Below are 12,108 nucleotides of genomic sequence, written 5' to 3'. Positions count from 1 at the left end.
TGTGAAAATGTTGCCTGCTAATGCTAAATGCTACGCTGGCTGCGCTAGCTGTTACACAAATGCTTGTTTTGCTATGGTTGAGAAGCATATTTTGAAAATCTGAGATGACAGTGTTGTTAACAAAAGGCTAAGCTTGAGAGCTAGCATATTAATTTCATTTCATTTGCGATTTTCATGAATAGTTAACGTTGCGTTATGGTAATTCCCGGATCCGGGATGGCTCGACGCAACAGGTTAAGCTTCTCTAGTGTCCGCGAGTTATTTACTCTGAAAAATAAGAACCTAACAGCATGTAAGATAACCCGCCTAGCTAATGTTAGCTAGCTAGCTAGAATTCGTAACATTTTGTATATTTTTCTAAGTAGTGAAATATTGTATATTTTGCTAATTATTATTATTACTGTATAACACAAATTGTAATTCATAAAATATCATATGAAATGGGCGATGTACATCCACAAATTAATACATACCACATGAAACGTAACATTTCATACTAAAATTGAGGGTCCCGAATTTACGTACTGAATAATACGAAATGCTCTGAGACCAAGTTGAAAACCAATTACTGCAAAGTTAAACAAACCATAAAACTCTATGCACAAGGACTACTTTCAACAATTTCCACTGAACATGAAAAAAAAAACAATTTACTTACAGTGCAGATGCAAAGTTTGGTAACAGAATGATGGTTTGTGCGGTCATTTTGTTACCAAACTTTGCATCTGCACTGTTCTTCAAGTAAAAGTGTTTTGTAAAAATGTATGTGGAAACTGTCAAACATTGTTCTTGTGCATTGAGTTGTATGGTTTAACTTTGCAGTCATTGGTTTTTGTTTGACATGTATTCTAAAGTGAAAAATCAGTCTCCATGCCATTGTTATCGTGTTGTTGCCCATTCCTAATCCCTACCCCAAAGCATTTTTGTATATCTGAAATGATTGGGAAAGTATAAGCAATATGGTAATATGATGAGAGGTATGGTAATATGTTGGGCAACATTTTCACCACACCACTTCCTTCTATTTACTCCCTTCAGATCTACTGTACACAGTTACACTGCAATTGCCTATGAACTAGTGGTGGATTTGTGGCAGGGCATGCGAGTGTGTGAGAGATGAGACTCGAGCCATATCAGACACTTACATGTCAACGAGTAGTCGCCCGGATCGGGGTCTTTGTTACACATGTCTGTGTTGCAGCAGACAGGGACCACCCCAGTGTTCTCTTTTTTCGATGGGGCGCAGACAAATGGCCTGTCCTTAGGGATGAGGTCTGCCTCAGGTAAACACATGCTCCCCTGTGCCACCATCTTACTGCCTGACTTCACGAAGGACACAAAGCACAGGCCGTCCGTGTAGCAGGTGCTGTTACTACACCACTGGCAGTGGCACTGCAATGCTAAAGGAGGAAAGAGAGAAAGGTAGTTATTGATTACACATAACACAGAAAAAGAAGGGACACGGGTCTTTCTATAAACTAAAGTATCCGTGAGCATGTCTTGTAGTGGACAGCTGTTTGGAGCTGATACAAAGTAATTAATGACCATTTGCCTTTTTTTTGTGTCAAAATATTAAGCTGTAAAAGGGGGGAACATCGATACTCTCAATATAAGTCATGAGTTGAATCAAACCCTGTTTAAACAGGGGTGTTAACATTTAAATGTTAAAAACAAAGTTGGGATCTTTAACGTTAAGAAAAAAAATCACTAACCAAAAAAACAAACAATGTTACCCATTTAATTACAATCACAGTGCAGTTATCACAAAACATTATTTTCTGTGTCATAGCGAATAGGTGAACTTGCAAGGCATGCAAGATGAAGATTACCAAAACACACAGTGCATTCTGAAAGTACTCAGACACTCAGCACATTTTCTTACATTACAGCCTTGTTCTAAAATATCAATCTACACACAAATCCCCCATAATGGACAAGCTAAAAACAGGTTTAGAAATCTTAGCAAATGTATTTAAAAAAAAACAGAAATATCTTATTTACATAAGTATTCAGACCCTTTGCTATGAGACTTAAAATTGAGTCCACTCAAAATCCACTCCGCAGTAAAAGGCAAATGATAGCCAACTTGGAGTTTGCCAAAAGGCACCTAAAAAGGACTCTTTGACCATGATAAACAATGTTATCTGGTCTGATCAAACCAAGATTTAATTATTTGGCCTAAATGCCAAGGGTCACATCTGGAGGAAACCAGGCACTGCTCACCATGGCAACACAATCCCTACGGTAAAGCATGGGGGTGTGGCAGAATCATGCTGTAGGGATGTTTTTCAGCGGAAGGGACTGGGAGACTAGTCAGGATCGAGGGAAAGATGAACGGAGCAAAGTACTGAGAGATCCTTGATGAAAACCTGCACCAGAGTGCTCAGGACCTCAGACTGGGATGAAGGTTTACCTTCCGACAAGACAAAGCCCTAAACACACAGCCAAGACAACGCAGTGGCTTCGGGACAAGTCTCTGACTGTTCAAGTGGCCCCGCCAGAGCCCGGACTTGAACCCAATCAAACATCTCCGGAGAGACCTGAAAATTGCTGTGCTGCTCCCCATCCAACCTGACAGAGCTTGAGAGGATCTGCAGAGAAGAATGGGATATACAGGTGTGCAAAGCTTGTAGAGCAAAACCCAAGAAGATTTGAGGCTGTAATCACTGCCTATGGTGCTTTAAAACCTGTTACAGCTCCCCCCATACTTTGTGCAATTTCTGCCTGAAGACATACCCAAATCTAACAGCCTGTAGCTCAGGCACAGAACCAAGGATATGCATATTCTTGGTACCATTTGAAAGAAAACACTCTGAAGTTTGTGTACATGTGAATGTGAATGTAGGAGAATATAACACAATAGATCTGGTTTAGATAAAACAATGAAAAAAACGTTTTTTATTTTTGTATCATCTTTACAATGAACAAGATAAAACAAACATTCAAATAGGATGATGGGGACAATTTCAGTGAAAAATATAAGAGGGCCACAGTACTTGTGCAAAGTTTCAGAATGATAACTTCCAAAAATGAGTATGCTACATGACATTTATCATGAAGTGACCCAGGTGTCCCACACAAGTAGCCCAAATGTACCCAAGTGGCCAAATTGGTGAAGGTATACATTTTGAAACAAATAACTATATACAAAATACCAAAATGGTATTCTAAAACAACCCCCCAAAAATTTGAAAAAAAGAAGGAAAAAAATAATAATTGATTAAAAAAAATACATGAAAAAAAAAAATATATACATTTACAAAATAACATGGGTAACTATTTACACACTTTCAATATTTGAAAGACCCTCTTGTCCTCTATCAAACCAAATCTATTTATATAGCCCCAGCCTAAAACCCCAAACAGCAAGCAATGCAGGTGTAGAAGCACAGTGGCTAGGAAAAACTCCCTAGAAAGGCAAAAACCTAGGAACCAGGCTATGAGGAGTGGCCAGTCCTCTTCTGGCTGTGCCGGGTGGAGATCACAGTGCTTGTAGAGGGTGCAACAGGACAGCACCTCAAGAGAAAAAATGAACAGTTTAGGGTCCATAGACGCAGGCAGAACAGTTGAAACTGGAACAGCGGCAAGGCCAGGTGGACTGGGGACAGCAAGGAGTCATCATGCCAGGTAGTCCTGACGCATGGTCCTAGGGCTCAAGTCCTCCGAGAGAGAAAGAGAGAATTAGAGAGAGCATACTTAAATTCACACAGGACACCGGATAAGACTTCCATTCGGAGTCAGTGTCACTGTGAAAGAAAATGTTCAGTTAGAATAGTTTCACATATGAGACCTGTATCAACAGGTATAATAAGCAGATGTATACAATGGGGCAAAAAAGTATTTAGTCAGCCACCAATTGTGCAAGTTCTCCCACTTAAAAAGGAGAGGCCTGTAAAGAGAAGAAGCCAGAAATCTTGCTTGTTTGTAGGTGACCGAATACTTATTTTCCACCATAATTTGCAAATAAATTCATTAAAAATCCTACAATGTGATTTTCTGGATTTTTTTTCTCATTTTGTCTGTCATAGTTGAAGTGTACCTATGATGAAAATTACAGGCCTCTCATATTTTTAAGTGGGAGAACTTGCACAATTGGTGGCTGACTAAACACTTTTTTGCCCCACTGTATATAGAGAGTACAGGGAACATAAGGTTGAATACATTATTATGACCTGCTAGATCTACTGTATCTTTTATATGACATTTGAGCTAGATCTACTGTCTTTATTATATTACAACAGACCAGCTGTATCTACTGTCTCCATTTCACTTTGGCCATTGTTGTGTGGGCCTGCCCTCCCCCCAACAGCCTGAAATAGGCTATTTCATGTGGGTTGGGGTGGGGCAGCAGACACACGCATCTTACATTTATGACATTACATGTTTATATATTGCTTCTAAAATTTAAAAAAAAATCACAAGTAATATTTTATATTATTAATTTCAAACAAAGGCATTAGCATGATAAGAACTTACCAGTCCAAAACGATGTCATCTCCTGTTCAAAAGAATATTCCTCCACAATCGCTAAATGAATCGTCCTACAACAATCTCTGTCTCACCTTCCCAATCAATTTATTCTAAAATTGTGTGTACATCTGTATATCTAGACTTAGATTTAGCTTTCCCTGACTTAGTCGCCATAATGATTGATATATAAACAGCTGAATGCATTGCGTAATATGTGTTTCTCCTTCCGGTATGAAACTTCAATAGCGAATGACTCACTTTACGCTGGAGCTTACTACATGGGTTGGTCTTGCAACACAAAAACATGGCCTATTGCCCTTTAGCTCAGCTCATTGGCTATCTACCCAGCTAGATTTCAAGACGATCAGTGGTCATTGGGTTAAAAGACAGTCAATCAACGAAACAGCGGGCAAATCATTGGTGCACAATGATGTCATGACTTGTCTTCAAATCGGTTTCTTTCAGTCAATATGTTCCGCAAAATGGCCCATCAGGTTTGATTGTGTTACAAACAAACCAGTTGATTGCAGTGAAACCAAACATGACTGGAAAAGTCACGTTCTGTGTGGGTTATTTACCTGGAATGTGTCGTCGAAAATGGAATTCACGACACAAGCGGTTCACAAAATGTTTCGTGTTAGGCTATAAAAATGGATTTTATCAAACAAAAGATCATTCATTGTGTAAGAATGAGCATTGGAATTGCAAACAGACAAAGATCGTCAAAGGTAAACAATTTATTTTAATGCAGTTTGTGATTATGTTACGCCTGTGCTGGTTAAAAAAATTTTTTTAATGGGGCTCTATGCTCAGATAATCGCATCGTATTCTTTCGCAGTAAATCCTTTTTAAAATCTGACAACGCAGTTGGATTAGCAAGATTCTAGGCTTTCGATACATGTTAGACACTTGTATTTTCATGAATGTTTAATATGACTATTTATGTAGGATCACGGTATTTTGTGGAATTTTTAGCGGGCTCCGTGCACTTAACAAAGTACTGAGTAAAGGGTCTGAATTCTTATGTAAATGTGATATTTCCGTTTTTAAAATTTTTATAAATGTGAAGAAATTTCTAAAAAACTGTTTTTGTTGTCATTATGGGGTAGTGTGTAGATTGATGATTATTTTTTAAATCCATTTTAGAATAAGGCTGTAACATAAAGAAATGTCCTTGTTTTTGAAAGAGAAGCAAACTTTTTTTTGTCCATTAAAATGGCATCAAATTTATGATAAATGCAGTGTAGACATTGTTAAGTGATATAAATGGCCGTACAGAAGTCGAAATGCTCTTTTTTTTGTGTAAAAGCTGTGTAAAAAAAAAAGAAGCTTGTTCAGGTGGGATGGAACTTTTGGCCCACATTATGACGTCAGAATGTGATCTGATTATCAAACCAAATGCTATTTGACACATGCGCGGAATACAACAGGTGTTCACCTTACAGTGAAATGCCACTAACCAACGATGCAGTTAAGAAAATACCTAAAAAAAAATGGTCTGGGTAGCCATTTCAATAGCTGTTCAGGAGTCTTATGGCTTGGAAAGTAGAAACAGTTTAGAAGCCTCTTGGATGTAGACTTGGTGCTCCGGTACCGCTTGCCACGCGGTAATAGAGAGAACAGTCTATGACTAGGGTAGATGGAGTATTTGACGATTTTTAGGGCCTTTCTCTGACACCGCCTGGTATAGGAGGTCCTGGATGGCAGGAAGCTTGGCCCCGTTGATGTACTGGTCCATACGCACGACCCTCTGTAGTGCCTTGCGTTCGGAGGCTGAGCAGTTGCCATACCAGGCAGTGATGCAACCCGTCAGGATGCTCTCGATGGTGCAGCTGTCAAATCTTGAGGATCCTAGGACCCATGCCCTCTTCACGGCTGTCACGGTGTGCTTGGACAATGTTAGTTTGTTGTTGATGTGGACGCCAAGGAACTTGAAGCTCTCAACCGTGCTCGGTCCTCTTTTTCCTGTAGTCCACAACCATCTCTTTTGTCTTGATCACGCTGACGGAGAGGTTGTTGTCCTTGCACCAGATGGTCAGGTCTCTGACCTCCTCCCTATAGGCCGTCTCATTGTTGTCAGTGATAAGGCCTAACATTTTTTGTCATCATTAAACTTAATGATGGTGTTGGAGTTGTGCCTGGCCGTGCAGTCATGAGTGAACAGGGAGTACAGGAGGGGACTTAACACGCACACCTGAGGCTGAGGGGACCCCGTGTTGATATCAGTGTGGCTTATGTGTTATCTACCCTACCCTTACCACCTGGGGGCAGCCCGTCAGGAAGTCTCGGAACCAGTTGCAGAGGGAGCTGTTTAGTCCCAGGGTCCTTAGCTTAACAGACCAATGACTGTTCATTTGGGTAAAGGGGTGGGCTCTAGAACAGCTTATCATCCAATCAGGGCGGTGTATGTAAATATCTTCACATTTGTTTCCTAAACACCCACATGATCAGACTGAACATTTAGGGCCAAAAGGAGGCTCAGGAAAATAAATGATTCAAAATCAAATGTATTGGTCACATACACGTGTTTAACGGATGTTATTGCAGGTGTAGCGAAATACTTATGCTTCTAGCTCCGACAGTACAGTAATACCTAACAGTTTCACAACATATACACATAAATCTAAGTAAGAAATTGATTAAGAATATATACACGTCAGAGCGGCATTGGACTAAAATAGTGGTATAGTATAGAATACAGTATACACATATGAGATGGGTGATGCAATATTTATTTAACTAGGCAAGTCAGTAAAGAACAAATTCTTATTTACAATGATGGCCTACCAGGGAACAGTGGGTTAACTGCCTTGTTCAGGGGCAGAACGACAGATTTTTACCTTGTCAGCTCGAGGAATCGATCCAGCAACCTTTCGGTTACTGGCCCAGCGCTCTAACCACTTTGCTACCTGAAGCCCCAGATACATATGAGATGAGTAATGCATGATACGAAGACATTAAGGAAATGAAACACTAGCCACTTTAATAAAGCGGCCAGTGATTCCTAAGCGATGTCTATAGGCAGAATCCTCTGATGTGCTGGAGATGGCTGTTTAACAGTAAGTGTTGTAATATATAATACAATACAGTATATACATATGAAATGGGTGATGCAATATGTAAAACACCATTTAAAAAGTGACTAAGATACCATAGAATAGTGTGGAGTGCAGGTTATACATACGAGATGAGTAATTCTTGATACAGAAACATTAAAGTAGCTAGTGATCCATTTCTAAAAGTGGCCAGTGAGTCCTAATCCATGTCTATAGGCAGCCGCCTCTGATGTGTTAGTGATGGCTGTTTAGCAGTCTGATGAGATTGAAAAACAGCTTCTGTCTCTTGGTCCCAGCTTTGATGCATTCAAAACATATTGGAGTTATTTTCATTAAATAAACTGTGATTTATTAGACATACAGTGATATGAACAAAATTAGAAAGACTGCATGGGGGCTTTAATACCTGTCAAATACTTGCTTCCTCTGTCCTAAGAAGAGTTCAATTGCATTTCCTTGATTTGTTTCATCCTCAAAACCCATTGGATGAGAAGGTCAGAGGTCCTTCCCTCTCACCTTATACAATGGGTTTTGAGAAGGTGAGAAGAGAGGACATGAGGAATCGAGATTCTCCCCTTGATTTCCCCTCCCCCCGATTCCTCACCTCCCTTTCAAAGCATATTGGGGGAGAGGAGTGAAGGTTCCTCCCCTCAGGCTAAAATGTACTTTCAAGCAGAGGCAAGGAGTAGAGGAAACGAGGACAGAGGAAGCAATAATTCGACAGCTAGTTCAGACGCAGACTCACAACATTTTTATTGATTATGATTTCATTATTATTACAATATTTCAATGATTTTGTTGACAGAACCCATTGTACTATATTACATATTAAAACAAAAGAACAAATAAGCATAGCAAGTCAACACCTTAACATTTCTCTGTTTGTCCGGAATATGAACCAGCCATTGAAAATTGGCATTCTTTGTGCACAACAGGTAAGGATGTTCTTTCAGAGCAGTAATTTCAGGATAAATGTGATCACAGCAGCTGTGGTTTGTAAGTAGCCTACACAATGTGGTTGATAGTGGGTTGCAACCGCAGATGCTACAGGACACACCGTAAGTAGCTGGAAAGTGTTGCTAATGCTTTTACTGCAACAGGAGAGTCCAGACTCTAGAGAGTTCTTATTCTTCAGCCTTTGGTCCCATAGCTCAGGTTACACAGGGAGGCTGGAAGGAGGTGTGTGTGTGTGTAACAGTGGCACCATGCAGAGCTGCAGCTAACACAGGCCAGATGTAGTGGGCCCTGCAATATACTCAACCTGCAGCGAGCTCCTGTGACCACACACACCACACACACAAACACCGGAGGAGCAACAGGCCAAACCTCAAAACAGCCTTGCATTAAACCACAGGGTACAATTAAAGCAGTTTGGGATAGCAGGCTGGCTAGACGGACTTCTAGAGCTCTGGCTTGAAACAAGATCGGAGAGGGAGATAGAGGGCGGCCATTAAAGGAATGCTAGGAGTAAATGGACATCTGCTGCATTCCTAGAGAGAATCTTGGGGTCGGGACTTGAGTGGGAGTTGTAATGGCAGCAGTACTGCAGAGAGAGTCAGGGGAGGGAGAGTAGTTATGTGAGAGAGAATGGGCCATGGTAGAGTGGCAGTCTGATCATGTATCCTGTAGCACTGACTGAGGGATCCATCAAACCTGAGATAACTATTGTTTTAACTATGCTTTGTGGGGAATAAAATATATGGTTTTCACGGGGGAAGAAAGTTACTTTGGAAGGGACAACAACTAATAGATATTCAAAAAAAAAGACTACTTTTTAAAAAGTATTTGAATAGATATCTGATAGATAGATATCTAGTTAGATTACTTGCTCATTATTACTGCATTGTCGGAATTAGAAGCACAAGCATTTCGCTACACTCGCATTAACATCTGCTAACCATGTGTATGTGACAAATAAAATTTGATTTGATTTGATTTGATAAAGAAACTACTTTAAAGACATTCAGTGCATAACCTACTTAAGTATTCAGACCCTTTTGTTATGAGACTCAAAATTGAGCTCAGGTACATCCTGTTTCCATTGATCATCCTTGAGATGTTTCTACAACTTGACTGGAGTCCACTTGTGGTAAATTCAATTGATTGGACATGATTTGGAAAGGCACACACCCATCTATATAAAAAAGGTCCCACAGTTGACAGTGCATGTCAGAGCAAAAACCAAACCATGAGGTCGAAGCAATTGTCCGTCGAGCTCAGAGACAGGATTGTGTCGAGGCAAAGATCTGGGTAAGGGTACCAAAAAATGTCTGCAGCATTGAAGGTCCCCAAGAACACAGTGGCCTCCATCATTCTTAAATGGAAGAAGTTTGGAACCACCAAGACTCTACCTAGAGCTGGCTGCCGGGCCAAATTGAGCAATCGGGGGGAAAGGGCCTTGCCCAGGGAGGTGACCAAGACCCCGATGGTCACTAACAGAGCTCTGGAGTTCCTCTGTGGAGAAGGTAGAACCTTCCAGAAGGACAACCATCTCTGAGGGACTCCACCAATCAGGCCTTTATGGTAGAGTGGTCAGACAGAAACCACTCCTCAGTAAAAGGCACATGACAGCCCACTCAGAGTTTGGCAAAAGGCACCTAAAGGACTCGCAGACCATGAGGAATTCTCTGGTCTAATGAAACCAAGATTTTACTCTTTGGCCTGCATGCCAAGCGTCACATCTGGAGGAAACCTTGCACCGTCCCTACTGTGAAGCAAAGTGGTGGCAGCATCATGCTGTGGCAATGCTTTTCAGCGGCAGGGACTGGGAGACTAGTAAGGATTTAGGGCAAGATGAACAGAGCAAAGTACAGAGAGGCCCTTGATGAAAACCTCCTCCAGAGAGCGCAGGAGCTCAGACTGGGGCGATGGTTCACCCAACAGGACAACAACCCTAAGCATATAGCCAAGACAACGCAAGAGTGGCTTCAGGATAAGTCTCGGAATGTCCTTGAGTGGCCCTGCCAGAACCCAGAATTGAACATCTCTGAAGAGACCTGAAAATAGAAGTGCAACACTCCCCATCTAACCGGAGAGCTTGAGATGATCTGCAGAGAAGAATGGGAGAAACTCTCCAAATACAAGTGTGCCAAGCTTGTAGAGTCATACACAAGAAGACTCAAGGCTGAAATCCCTGCCAAAAGTGCTTCAACAAAAGTACTGAGTAAAGGGGGTCTGATTACTTAAGTAAACGTGATATCAGTTTTTTACACATTTCAAAAAGTTTAACTGTTTTTGCCTTGTTATTATAGAGTATTTTCCAAATCATGTCCAAACCCCTCAAACACCATTGGGATGAATTGGAACGCAACAATGTTCCAACATCTAGTGGAAAGCCTTCCCAGAAGAGTGGAGGCTGTTATCCTCACTAGGGTAGGGGACAGCATTCGGAATTTTGGATGAAAAGCGTGCCCAAAGTAAACTGCCTGCTACTCAGGCCCTGCTACTCAGGCCAGAAGATAGGCTATGCATTTAATTAGTAGAGTTGGATAGATAACTCTAAAGTTTCCTTAACTGTTTACATAATGTCTGTGAGTATAACAGAACTGATATGGCAGGCGAAAACCCAAGGAAAATCCATCCAAGAAGTGCCTTGATTTTGAAATGCCTGTTTTTCCATTGAAAGCCTATCCACCATACAAAGACGTATGATGCAGTTCACGATCTCTATGGCTTCCACTACATGTGGCATTGTTTCAGGCTTTTACTCTAAAAAATGAGGGAGGAACACAACTTTCAATGAGAGGACAGTGGAAATTTCCAGACATGAATCCAGCATCCGGGAACGCGCATTATGAATACCAAGCATTCTTCCAAAGTTGTGGCAAAATGGTTCAAGGACATCAAAGTCAAGTTATTGGAATGGCCATCACAAAGCCCTGACCTCAATCCTATAGAAAATGTGTGGGCAGAACTGAAAAAGCATGTGCGAGCAAGGAGGCCAACAAACCTGACTCCGTTACAAACCTGACTCCTGCTCTATCAGGAGGAATGGGCCAAAATTCACCCAACTTATGTGAGAAGCTTGTGGAAGGCTACCCGAAATGTTTGACCCAAGTTAAACAATTTAAAGGCAATGCTACCAAATACCAATTGAGTGTATGTAAACTTCTGACACACTGGGAATGTGATGAAAGAAATAAAAATCTGAAATAAATCACTACTTTATTCTGACATTTCACATTCTTAAAATAAAGTGGTGATCCTAACTGACCTAAAACAGGAAATTTCTACTAGGATTAAATGTCAGGATTTGTGAAAAACTGAGTTTAAATATATTTGGCTAAGGTGAATGTAAACTTCCGACTTCAACTGTAAATTTTACCTCAAATAGCCCGACTAACCGGTACACCCGCACATTGACTCTGTACCGGTACCACCTGTAAGTTGCCTCGCTACTATTATTTAAAAAAAAATTTTTTTTTTAAGTATTTCTTTACTTATCTATTGTTTACCTATTTTTTACTTAAACACTGCACTGTTGATTAAGGGCTTGTATGTAAGCATTTCACTGTAAGGTTGTGTTGTATTCGGCACACATGACATAACTTTTATTTGATCAAAATGTGTTACACTTCAAAAC

General features: G+C 40.7%; 1 protein-coding gene across 1 annotated transcript in view; it reads right to left on the bottom strand.

The window, feature by feature from the left end:
* Positions 1-12,108, bottom strand: part of LOC112226882 (TGF-beta receptor type-1) — a 90,235-nt gene that overhangs the window by 40,063 nt on the left and 38,064 nt on the right. Inside the window, exon 2 of the mRNA XM_024391529.2 lies at positions 1,146-1,400. Coding sequence (XP_024247297.1) covers positions 1,146-1,400 — 255 coding nt within the window. The remainder of the gene's footprint in view (positions 1-1,145; positions 1,401-12,108) is intronic.

Source organism: Oncorhynchus tshawytscha, linkage group LG28 (genome assembly GCF_018296145.1).
Source record: "Oncorhynchus tshawytscha isolate Ot180627B linkage group LG28, Otsh_v2.0, whole genome shotgun sequence".
Classification (NCBI taxonomy): domain Eukaryota; kingdom Metazoa; phylum Chordata; class Actinopteri; order Salmoniformes; family Salmonidae; genus Oncorhynchus; species Oncorhynchus tshawytscha.
The sequence above is the reverse complement of the archived record's forward strand: the minus strand, read 5'-3'. Positions and strand labels throughout refer to the sequence as shown.